The sequence below is a fragment of the Hemiscyllium ocellatum genome, chromosome 13, assembly GCF_020745735.1.
Source record: "Hemiscyllium ocellatum isolate sHemOce1 chromosome 13, sHemOce1.pat.X.cur, whole genome shotgun sequence".
Taxonomy (NCBI): domain Eukaryota; kingdom Metazoa; phylum Chordata; class Chondrichthyes; order Orectolobiformes; family Hemiscylliidae; genus Hemiscyllium; species Hemiscyllium ocellatum.
In genome coordinates, this window is record NC_083413.1 from 26,406,816 (window position 1) to 26,420,223 (window position 13,408).

Below are 13,408 nucleotides of genomic sequence, written 5' to 3' on the forward strand. Positions count from 1 at the left end.
GGAGGTTAGATTTCAGTAACATGTCAAGCTACAAGATTGGGAAAACATTGTCTACAGCCTCCTGACACCCTCACAATCATCCTTCCATTGCCTCTTTTGCCATTCAGGACCATTAGCGTGACATTGTATTTGGCCCATAGCTCCTGATCTTGCTGTCATAAAGTTCTTAACTATAAGTGAAAGCTCGGAATGGCATTGTTCAAGGTATTGCTGGAACATGGAATCCTCTCCACTCAACAAGGCAACGATCCATAGAGGCCCTCTGGGGCAGTTAATTACAAGGATTCACAACCCTTTGAATGACCAAATGTTGCCCTAAGTGCCCCCTTATCCTGAGTCTGCAGCTCCTTGTTTAAAATTTCCAAGCCAGGGGAAAATAATCTTTCAGTGCTTTCCCTGAAGAAGCTTGCCCTCAATGAGAGTGTCTGGCATTATTCCAAAGTCCAGAGAATGTCAAACCAATTGTCTCAGCCCCTCACATCAGGGGCTAGTCGAGTGGACCTTCACTGTACTGCCTCCTTCCTTAAATAAGAAGATGGAAACTGTACACAGTACAATGTTCTAATTTTCCATGCGTATTAAGAAAGTGAATAACCTTACCTCTCCCCGCATTGTATTCTAACTACCACCTTGTTGTCCATTTGTTTAACCTGTCAATATTCCTTTATAGTCTGTCTGTATCCTCCTCACAGCTTACATTCCAAACAAATCATTTCCAAAAAGCTCTAGGAGGAACTGCTAAAGGCACTTCAGAGGAGCAGGTTTTGTGGTTGAAAGTGATGCTGAAATATATTATCTTAGCTCTGGAATTCACTCGTTATGCTTCGCGATTCTCAGTAAAACTACTTCTATGACCAAGTGTTTGGTCATGTATCTTAATATCTCACGTAACAACTTTAATTTGAAACCATTCCACTGAAGCATTTCAGGACAAGGATCAAAGTATCGAATAAATTCAAACTCATGTTATTCTCAGAAGTAGGCTGTAATCTGCTCACCTGTACGTTTAAACTTGCACTGGTTTCATACTGATCAGGAAGCGAGGTTGGTGGCGGTGGAAATCCACCAGGGAATGTTGACATCGGACTCAAACCTTCTACAGGTGGTGGAGGTGGAGGGAATTCACCTGTAGGCAAAACAAGGAAATTCAAACATTTGTCACCTGAAATTCAACTGGTTGATGAGACAGTATGTTAAAAACAGAGCACAAAACAATAATTATTTCCTCAACCCACCAACATAGGTGACAAACATTTGCTAGTTAATCGGCCATTGCATTGCTCCAAGAAATTAGAATGACTCTGCCTGGTTTGAACTGAAACATTTTTTAGACACTAATGTACATAAATTACCAAAAAATAACGGACATAAACTAACATAATAAAACAAAGAACAGCAGATGCTGGAAATCTGAATCAAAAAGAAACATTGCTGGAGGAACTCATTAGGTCTGGCAGAATCCGATGAGAGAAAGCAGAGTTAGCATTTCAAATCCAATGACCCTTATTCAGAACTTAAGTTTCCAGGTTTCATTTAAAATAACTGATACATATTTCAACAAATGAAAAGTAATTACCCTAAACACACATTGTGCATACACATTACTGGGACATTTTAACCAAGCAGTGACAACTCATTTCCTGCATCACAAATCTCAATTTCTAACTTAATTAAAAATTCAGTGTTCAGTGCAGTAGGAGCCTCTACATTTTCTAAGAAAAGTAGTTCCGAAACTTACATGGCTCTAAACTACAGATTTCACATTAATTTACAAGGAATTCATTACCTTTATGATTCAAAGTTTTCTTGGATCCTAGGTGGCTCAGCATTTCTGCATTGACAAGTTGCAGCTTCTCTCTAACCTGCACCCCCTCCCCTCACTTTTTGCAACCTCTCTCTTTGGCCATATCCCTATCAAAGAATTTCACAATCTCCCATATACATTGCAGCCTCAGTTTCCTCTCATGCTCTTGCAATATCTGTCCTCCCGCCCATGCTTTTGCAATACTCCTGCCGCCACCACCCTTCCCCAGCCATTGCACTCCTCCAGTGCATAAACCGACACAAGCAGCAGCATACAGAACTCCTAGAGCCAGCAACCCAACATCGAGATCTTGCCCAACATTCTAGCACCAACATCCTCGTTATTTTGTAGACTTCAACCCTGGCACAATGTTTGCACAGAGACGTCTCCAATACAAACATTAGATTTCCTAACTGCTTGCTGGATCTTTAATAACAAGCTACTTTCCTCCCAAGTTGTCTGTTGGTATGCTCATCAGGAAGCCCATCAAAAGCCACCATAGGAGATTCCCAGCCTGTTACTGGAGGGGGTGCAATCACCATTTTCTACTTACTAGAATGATTCCCCTCAATGGTCGATTCCATTCATGACTAATTTTTGTACGTGATTTGTTGGTATTTTGGGTTGCATTTTGCACAGTGTTCACTTTTAGAGTGAAGCTATGTTGTTTGATCATGTCTACAATTAGATGAGTGAACATTACCAAACTTTATTGAGCATATCAAGGAAGATAAGAAAGAACGCCACTGGATCATCAGTAAAATGATGGAAGATGTCATTGCCAGTGCTATCAAGCAGCACCTGCTCAGCAATAACTTGCTCAGAGATGCCCAATTTGGGTTTCACCAGGGCCACACAGCTCATGACATCATTAAGTATTGGTTTAAACACGGACAAAAGAGCTATACTCCAGAGATGAGGTGAGTGTGACAGCTCTTGATGTCAAGGCTGGATTCAATCAAGTGTGGCATCAACGAGTTCTAGCAAAACTGGAAACAAGTATCAGGGGGCAAACACTCCGCTGGTTAGAGTCATACCTGGCACAAAGGAAGATGGCCATGGTTGTCGGAGATCAGTCATCTCAGCTCCAGGACATTTCTCAAGAATTCGTCAAGGTAGTGACTTAGGCCCAACCATCTTCAGTTGCTTCATCAATGACCTTCCCTCCATCATAATGTCAGAACTGGCGATGTTTGAGGATGATTCACAACATTAGGCACCATTTGTGACTCCTCAGATACTGAAGCAGTCTGTATCCAAATGCAACAAGATTTGAACAATATCCAGACCTGGGCTGAAAAGTGGCAAGTAACTTTCGTGTCACACAAATGCCAGGCTATGACCATCACTAATAAAAGGCAATCTAACCACTGCCCATTGACATTCAATAGTGTTGCCATCACTGAATTTCCCACTATCGACATCCTGGGAGTTATCATTGACTAGAAATTCAACTGGATTCACCATATGAACGCAGTGGCTACAAGAGCAGGTCGGAGGCTAGGAATATTGCAGTGAGTGACTCACCTCCTGACTCCCCAAAGTCTGTTCACCATTCACAAGGCACAAGTCAAGTGTCTGATGGAATACTCCCCACTTGCCTGGATGAGTGTAGCCCTAACAACATTCCAATAAGCTTGACACCATCCAGGACAAAGCAGCCCACTTGATTGGCACTGCATCCATAAGAATCCATTCCCTCCACCACTGATGTTTATTAGCAGTACACTGCCGAAATTCACCTAAGATCCTCAGACAGCTCCTTCCAAACCCATGACCACTTCCATCTAGAAGGACAAGAGCAGCAGATATTTGGGAACACCACCATCTTCAACTTCCCCTCCAAGCCACTCGCCTTCCCGACTTGGAAATACATCACCACTCCTTCACTGTTGCTGGGTCCAATTCCTGGAATTCCATCCCTAAGGGCATTGTGAGTCTACCCACAGCAGGTGGACTACAGCGGTTCGAGGAGGGAGCTCAGTACTACCTTCTCAAGGGCAACCAGGGACAGGCAATAAGTGCTGGCCAGCCAGTAATGCCACATCCCACATTCCCCAAAAACAGACTACATTTTTTAAAAAGTAAAAAACATCCTGCAGCCACAGAGTTCACAACTTAACTGAGGAGACTGTGCCAATCATCTTGTCCCTCTTTTCCATGAGTTCCAAATTGAATAAATTCCTAAGGAGACCAGCAAAATAATGAATTTCCCAACTAACTGCTATTCAGGACAAAAACAGGTTTTGTCATTCTCAGAAAATAACTCTATTTATTGCAACACAATTAATGTTAACAACGGACATAGATAAGAAAGCATTCCTATTCGTCTACTATGTGACTCAAACTATACCCCCTTAAAATTCCAGACACAGACACACTCATTGACAAATAAAACCACAAAAACAGATGGTTGGACACAAACATTATGGATGGATAAAGTATTGACAAGGAAGAAAATTCTTGTGAATGAAAGTCAAGGTCACAACGGTGTGTTTGACTGTCTTTCTCAGTTTCCTTTGATGCACCAGGTGGTAGTTGTTTGACATCTTGATGGTTGATCAGGTGGACCCAAGTCTTCTCTTGTTAGGACACTTTCTCCCAAGCTTTCTTGGTTTCTCTGTCTTTTCTCCCTCAGAGAAAGTGAGTGGCCTCAGATGAGCATTTTCAGGTCCCAGTGTCTCTGCTTGTCTTACACTAGATATGGAGGTGCTGCTGTTGGAGTGGGGTGGACAAGGTCAAAAGTCACATGTCATCAGATTATAGTCAAACAGGTTTATTTGAAGTTGCAAGCTTTCGGAGTGCGGCTTCTTCATTAGGTGAAGTGTGACTTCTGACCTTGTCCTGCACTAGAGATGTACAGTAAACTGCAACATAACCAATCCAAAGGTTGACACCAGGCAGTCTTTCCTTAACTCAAAGACTCCTGGCATCACTCTGTCTCAATTTATTGATCTCATTGATTCAGAAAGTAACTTGCCTTTCAAAGATAAAATTGTTTACCACTTAGTCTTTCAAACTTATAGAACTCTTCTGGTATTTAAGCTATAATGCAATACCTGACTTCCATTAAACAAAAAAAAAACTGCAGTTACCAGAAATTGAAGAAAGGTCATTGGACCTGAAATGGTCATTTTCTCCACAGATGCTGCTAGACCTACTGAGCTTTTCCAGCAATTTCTCTTTTTTTTCTAATTTCCATTTCAATGTATAGACTAAAAAGGAAAAATATGAGGTGCTTTACACAGTTCTCAGTTCTATGTGTTCTGATGTCTTTATAACATAGCTCCTTATATACATTGCCTGTAGTTATCCCTTGAACAAAGATATAGGGATAGTGGAATCAAGGATTATGGGGATAAGGCAGGCACAGGATATTGATGAGAATGATCAGCCATGATCATATTGAATGGTGGTGCTGGCTTGAAGGGCAAAATGGCCTACTCCTGCACCTATTGTCTATTGTCTACAATAACACTTTACACCATTGGATCTGTATCCCAAACCTAGGGAGACTCAACACTGTCTGAATAAGAAGGAAGGAAAGACTCAGTGAGAAGGGAGGGGAAGCAGTAACCACAGTAACCTAGTACCTATGGTGCAAAGAATGATCTTGTATGATTGCCAGCGCATAACAGAAACTACCTGTGTTACACAGACTGGATTCTTTTCTTGTTCTGTATGGGCTGTGATTCAAAACGGTGCAAAAATAAAACGCTCAACATATCCAGCATGAAAATATCTCCCAGCGTATGGTTTCTATTAGGATTCAATCTTAAAAATCCAAAAATAGGAAATGAAGTTTCTGGAGCTGCAGTCACCTGTTCATTCACAAAGACTGGCAGGCTTGTAGTCAGAGTTAGAGTGTCAAAACCACTGCAGCGCAGAAAGAGCCTATTCAAACTATCGACTCCATGCTGGCTGTTATATGGTGCAATCCAGTCAGCTCAACTCACCCGCTCTATAACCCATTCAACTTCCTTTCCAATTTGTTGATCAACACCACTTCAAGCGCCCTTGTAAGCAGTGAGTTCTGCTCTGTGTGAAAAGATTCATAAGAACTAGAAGCAGAAGTAGGTAATTCAGCCCCTCGAACTTATACTGCCATTTATGACAATAATCACTGAACTCATCTGAGCCTCAAGTCCACTTTCCTGCCCACTCTCTATAACCCTTTAACCTTTTACTAATTAAAAATCTATCTCCTTCTTAAATTTATTCAATGCTCCAGTAATTTTGTCGTGAATGCCAGGAATTCTTTGACCCATTGAGAGAAGTAATTTACCCTCATCTCTGTTATAAATCTATGACCCTTTAACCTAAAACTGTGACTGTTCACCTTACGAGTTGAAACATTCACTTTAAGTATAATTTGTTTATCTCCTTTGGCATCTTACATATCTCAATTAGATGTCATGTTAGTTTTCCCGACTCAAGTAAGTATTGGCCTGAATTGCTCAATCTGTCCTCATAAAACAAGCCTTTCACCTCTGAAACTGACTAATACCTGTGACTTGGAGATGCCGGTGTTGGACTGGGGTGTACAAAGTTAAAAACCTGGTGTTGTGTGATTTTAAACTAATATCTGAATTACCTCCAATGACATGACATTCTTCCTCACAGAAGGGAATCAAAATTGTATGGAGTATTCCAGATGAGGTCTTACCAATGCCACACTTCCTTCTTTGTCATCTTGATTCCTTTAGCAACAAATGCCATAATTCTATTTGCCTTCCTTATCATCTGATGTACCTGCATGGTTAACTTGCTCCGACTCATGCACAAGCACACCCAGATCCCGCTGCCTATTTCTTTCCTTTTTTATATTCATTCATGGATTCAGGGCATCACTGCTTACGCCAGAATTTATTGCCCATCCCTAATTGCCCAGAGGGGAGTTAAGAGTCAACCACATTGCTGTGGGTCTAGAGTCACATTTAGGCCAAACCATGTAAGGATGGCAGTTTCCTTACCTAATGGACATTAGTGGACCAGATGGGTTTTTCTGAAAATTGACGATGGAATCAGTCAAAATTAGACTTCCAGATTATTTTGTAAAATTCAAATTCCAACACCTGTTGTGGCAGGGTTCGAATCTGTGTCCCCAGAACATTATTTGAGTCTCTGGATTAACAGTCCAGCGATAATACCACTGGGCCACCACTTTCCCTCAATTTATGCGAATAGTTGCCTTTTGATTTTTCTGACCAAAATGGATAACCTCACATCATGATGAACTTCATCTCTCAAATTTTGGCTCATTCACCAAACCTATCCACATTCATTTGTACATTTCTTATTGCTTCATTGCAACTTAGTTTTCCACCTATTTTAGTGTAATGTTCCTCCTCACAATCATCTTCCATTTCTTACCAAAATCTTAAATTTGTATCCTCTCATCCATTTATCATCCGCAATGAGAATAGCTTTTCTTTGTCTATTTTATCAAACGTGTCCTAATCCCATACACTTCAACCTGACATTCTGTCAGCTTCCTTTGCTCCAAAGAGAAAAACTCCAGTATTGCCAATCCAACATTGTTGCTAAACCTTCCTAGAATTATTCTGGTGAAATCTCCTCTGCACCTTCTCAAGAACCATAAGACCATGGGCAATAGGAACAAAAGAAGTCTATTTGGCCCATGGGATTGTGGCTAATCTGACATTTCTCACATCCACTTTCCTGTCCTTTCCCTGTAACCTTTGATTCCCCAACTGATCAAGAATCTATATATCCCAGTCTTAAGTATACACAAACACTCTGGCCTTACATCTCTCTATGGCAAGGGCTTCCAAAGATACCAAACCCTATGAGAGAAGACATTCCTCCTCAAATCAGGCTTAAATTAGCATCCCCTTATTCTGAGACTATGTCCCTCTGGCTCTAGAGTATCCCATGTGGGGAAACATCTACTCAGTGTTTACTCTGTCAAGCCGCTTGCGAATCCTACATGTTTTAATGAGATCACCTCTCATTCTTCTAAACTCCAGTGATTAGTTTTGCCCATAATACAATCCCTCCATACCAGAGATCATTCTAGTGAACATTGTCTGAATTGCCTCCAATGACATATCTTTCCTTAAATAAAGTGACCAAAACTGTTCTCAGTACTCCAGATGTGGTCTCACCAGTACCTTGCACAGTTGCAGCAAGGTTTCCTTACTCCTATCCTCCAATCTCCTTGAAATAAGTGCCAACATTCCACTAGTCCTCCTGACTATCTGCTCCACTTGTGTGCTAGCTATCTGTGTTTTGTGTACATGTACCCCCAGGTTCCTTTGTGTCATAGCTTTCTGCAGAAATTCTTCACTTAAATTATGCTCAGTTCATTGATTCTCCTTTCCAAAATGAACAACGTCACATTTTTCTACATTATACTCCATTTCCTAACTTTCTCCCCAAGGACAAGGACATCTGTGCCTTGGAAGAACTGTAAACTGTGAGAAGGATAGTATGGAATTCCAAACATACATTGTTATGTTGATGTAGTGGGTGGAAAAGTTGAAACATGGGTGATACACTTTGGTCAGAAGAACATGGAAAGACTAGATGAGATGCAGGGTACAATTCTGAAGAGGGTGCAAGAAAGAGGAGCCTGGATGTATATGGGCACTATGATACTACTTTGGCTTCTTGCTGCTAGAATTGTATGTGAGACAAACTATTTTACTGAATTGGCCTTTACCAAGTGTGTGCTTATGGGATATTAGTATATTGGAACAGTTAATGATCCATTTATTATTATTAAGTATTTCAAGATTACAGTTAAGCTTTTTTTATTTTATTATGTCTATATTTTAACTACAGTATAGAAATAAAGTGTGTTTTGCTTCAAGCCTGATAACCGAATTGCATCCAGAATACAATACCAGACACTTGCCTTTGAAATAAGAAAAAGTTGGGTCTACGGTGGAGACAGAATAAATAAATCATGCAATGTTCTCAGCTTTATTAATAGGGACATAGATTACAAGAACAAGGAGGTGACGTTGAACTTATGCAAGACATTTGTTAGACCTCAGATGGAGTGTTGAGTACATTTGTGGCTGCTACATTATAGTAGAGATGGGAATGCACTGACAGAGTGCAGAAGTGATTTACTAAATTGATTCCAGATGGGAGAAACTTCAACTATAAAGATAGACTGAAGATGTTGGGACTGTTCTCCTTGGACAGTAGAAAGCTGAAAGGAGTTCTGATTGAGGTTTCCAAAATCATGAGCAGAACAAAGCAGATAGGGTGAGGCTGTTTCTGCTTCTGAAAGGAAAAACAACAAGGGAGCACAGATTGAAAATGATATACAAACGAAGCAAGGGTGGAATGAGAAGAAGCTTTTTTCAAACAGCAGGCTGTTAGAGTATATAATGCACTGTCTAGAAATGTGGTTGAGGCAGGTTTAGTTGAGGAATTCAAGATGATAATGGATGGTTATTTGGATAGCATTCATATGGGAGGGATATGAGGAAATTGGCTCCAGATAATAGAGCTGGTGCAGACAAGAAGGGCCAAATGGTCTTCTTGCACAGTAATCATGCTATGATTCATTGCACCCCGTCTCCTTTCCCAATCTATTTCCTTTCAGGTAATAATCTGCCTTCCTGTTTTTGTTGCTAAAAGGAGTAACCTCCATATTGTGTTTCATCTGCCATGCATTTGCCAACTTATCAACAATCATGGACAAATTTTTGAATGTTACCCTGTATTCCATGATCTAAGCCATGAAAGCAATGGTTCCAAAGTCCAGAATTTATACAGCATCTCACTAGATCCTGCAGAATTCTCTCAACACACTCCAGATATTTTGAAAGACTTTGGATCTAAGATATGGTTATTATGCAGGCACTTAGTGCATGAAAATTCTGCACAGTCAGATTAATATCCAGCTAAATGCATTTTTGTTGGTTGAGAAGGGAATGCTGGCTAGGACACTGGGAGAACACCATGTTCCTCAGCAATTAATGTTATGGTCCTACAAAAACCACCAAACAGGATATCAACCCTGATAGTGTTGTGTCATTAACTGTTCCAGCTTTCTACACCAGGATTAATCCGTTCCTCATTCCTTGCACCATCAGCCCCTCCCAGTCTGCTGCCAGCTCAAAGCACAAAAACAAAGCCAAAGGCAATCATTGTCACCCAGCTAACTGCAACCAGACCAAAAACACACTCGCCATGAATAAGGAATGTGAGTAAATAACATAACATCCCTGAGACTGTGAAATTCCTTCAGAAAAGGTGAATCGCTAATTGTTCGGAGAGAGGAGTGAGTGGGGAATAAAGAGAATATTCACTGGTTGGGAGGTGACGAGTGCTGTTCCTCCCCTGAGCTTTCAACTCTTCATCAGACATATTCATGCTTGGCTAATTTAGCAATAGCAAGTGCCACACTTAAGTTTGCAGATCAATTGAGTGGCTCTGTATTTATCCTAATGAATTATTTTAAACACCTCAATTAGGTCACTTTCCCACCTTCTGAACTCCAGGGAAAATAAACCCAGTTTACGAAACCTGCCTTGATACAGCAATCTAGGTTTGTTCAATACATCGCATCAGATGAATGACACTTTGATGTTTTACTATACATTCTGTGTCCTATGATCCTGCCCCCCTAGCTACCTGACAAAGGATTAGCACTTCAAAAGCTTGTAATCCCAAATAAACCTGGTGTTGTGTGATTTTTAACCTTGATAATAAAATGCTGACCATATTTCCAATATTTTCCCCTCCATCAGTCATGACACCTCTTTCACAGATCTGGCATCCATTTCTACATCAAAATCCACTTCTGCGATGTGATTTGTGATAGCTTTTCAAGTTACAAAAAGACAATTTGGTCAGATGTTCAACATCTCTGTGACTGCACTTTTATTTTTAATGGTTGAACACTTGAAAGAGATTTTCTGTGTGCTTAAGTATTAAATACTCAATACAAACCCTCCTAAGCAGGTGAAGTAAAGAAATCCCCTTTAAAGCTTTAATATTATGAAGGAACTTGAAAGGGAAACAATTCTGACTGTTCAGGCCTGTGAGCCTAAAGAAACTCGGCCCCAATTACTTTAAACTTACTCGTCACTGGTTTGTCCAGTTTGAGGTTTCTGGACTGCAGCATGCAGTAACCCAGCAGCATCAGAGGTGAAGACACTGTTACAGCGTTAAAATTTTGGAACTCTGTCCCCAGCAGCATCCTTGTGGGTCTACCGAGACCACATGAATTGCAGTGGTCTAAGAAGGCAGCTCACCACCACCTCCTCCAAGGCCATTACGGATGAGCCAGAAATGCTGCTTTTGCCAGTAAAGCCCTTATCTCTCAATTTAATCATAAAAATAATTAGTGACATTAAAGTAAACCAATGTAGTGGAGATGGCCTTAGTAAAGTTGGGACTGTCCATTCAGGGACACATTCTGCCGTGTGTTTCACTGAGATATGATTCAAGTTTGGGAAATTGGGAGAAACTATGGTTCTTTGTAGAACATCACTTCATAATCCTCTAAACCTAACTCTATGAACCATAAATGGTACAACACAGAAGGAGGACATTCAAGTTCATTACTTAGGTGCAGCTTTTCAGTATAGTCGCTTCTGATGTAATGCAGTAGTTCCGTTTTCATGCAATCCTGTGTTATAAGAAAATCATGTAAAAGCAGCACCATTTAAACTAATGGAGCTGGAATCGCGTTATAACCGATATATGCTTTCAAAGTTCGCACTTTAGAAACACTGTCCCCAATTCGTCAACCGTGGTTTCGCAAATTCATGTTAGCAAAACGCGCAATATAATGGGGTGACCTTCAGTGAGTAATCTCTAATTAGTCCCACGTCTCTTGTCTTCTCCCATTGCACTGTGATTTTTCAAAACTCTCTTGAGCTTTTCAAATGCCTCACTTGTTTCTCCAATGCTGAATCTGGGACATCAATCTGCTATGATTTCTGTCTGTTCCTTTCCACCACCTTCAAATTATTCAGCACCCTCCTCGTAATGTCCCTGAAGAAGGATCTCTGGGGCAATCAGTCTGGAAGCAGGTTGACTAGATGGATTTTGGACATGAGGGGTTAGTCTTATGAAGAGAGATTGAGCAGTTTAGGTTTATGCTCTCTTGAGTTTAGAACAATAAGATGCATGCTATATGAGATATATAAGGTGCTAAAGGGGATTGACAAAGTAACCGCACAAAGGACGCATCCTCATGTGGGTCAACATAGAAGAAGAAGAGGTCACAATTTTAGGAGAAGGGTTAGCAGATTTAAATCAGCAATGAGGAGAAATTACTTCTCTCAAAGGGTCATGAATCTGTGGAATTCACTCCCCCAGAGTGTGGTAGATGCTGGGATGTTGAGTAAAGTTAAGAAAGAGTTAGACAGATTTTTAATGAGTAATGGGTTGAAGGGTTATGGAGAGCTAGCAAGGAAGTGTAATTGAGGTAAAGATGAGATGAGGTCTCATGGTATCAAAAAACAGAATAGGCTCAAGGGGCTGAATTGCCTACTCCTGCTCCTCGATCCTATACTCTTAAGGAAAGAAATGCTTGACTGTTTCCCTGACTATTGAATCTCCTAACCTATTTTATGACTACACTGTGAGGTGTCTGTCTATCCAAGCAGTCAGCTGCCGTGTATGTATTTTGTTGCACAGCCTCTACTGCCATTCAACACTGAAAAATGGTTTGCTCCCACATTCCTAGAGGATTCCTGAATTCCATATTTTTTCCAGCCTGCCAGATGGTCATCCACATACCCTCCTCCTGAACTCACAGTGGTTACAGAATGGCCACTTGCTGCAACACAATTTCCAGGAAAATCTCAGTCTCCTATATCTAGCTATTCCTTCAGCTCAGAAACCACTGATGTCACCAGCTGCTTATGACTATCTAGGACACATCAAATAGCCTGGAATCTCCACATAATTGTGGGCAATGGGTCATAGCTTTCCTACTAATTTGCTTAACAAATTTCCTTTGGATTCCATTAATTATCAATTATTTACATACACATTTTATATAAATATTTACTATACTTGCTTAATTTAAATCAATTACCATTTCTTTCCCACTTTGCACAGAATTCCCATTTTATCAAATTTCCATTGCCTTCCTGTTTAGCAGCTAAACTCAGCACTCTTTACAAAAAATACTCATCCTGCATCAGCCACTGTGCCTAGTCGAATTTCTCTGTTGAAATTTGCTCTAACACTTCTTTATTTAATTTTCACTTCCTGAACATTTCTTAATTACATATTTGAGTTACAATTTTGTTATCTTTTCCTTCTCTGATATTAAATGAATTGATCTACAGTTCCTTGCACTTATTTCCTCTTCCACTTTAAATGTAGGAATTAGATCAGTTGTTCACTAATCTTCATGAAGTATTGGCTTTCCTATTCTCATGCACATTAGTGTCGTGTCACTCTTCTTTTAATGTGCATGGTCACAGAAACTTGTTTCAATTTATCAAGCAGCTTCTCATCTTTATTAAAGTAATTAAATATATTTTACAATCTCTTATATTGTCAAGTCCACCATGCTAGTCTCCCTGGTAAATACAGTGGGAAAAATAATTATTTCATAGTTTTGTTATTTTATTGTGGTTTTACCATGTCTAGCTGGTG

At 40.3% G+C, this 13,408-nt stretch overlaps 1 protein-coding gene across 9 annotated transcripts in view; it reads right to left on the reverse strand.

Moving 5' to 3' along the window:
- lpp (LIM domain containing preferred translocation partner in lipoma) overlaps nt 1–13,408 on the reverse strand; it is a 401,787-nt gene that overhangs the window by 165,270 nt on the left and 223,109 nt on the right. For all 9 annotated transcript variants that reach the window (XM_060834656.1, XM_060834661.1, XM_060834662.1 and 6 more), the window contains one exon: nt 999–1,126. In XM_060834656.1, the coding sequence (XP_060690639.1) occupies nt 999–1,126 (128 nt within the window). The remainder of the gene's footprint in view (nt 1–998; nt 1,127–13,408) is intronic.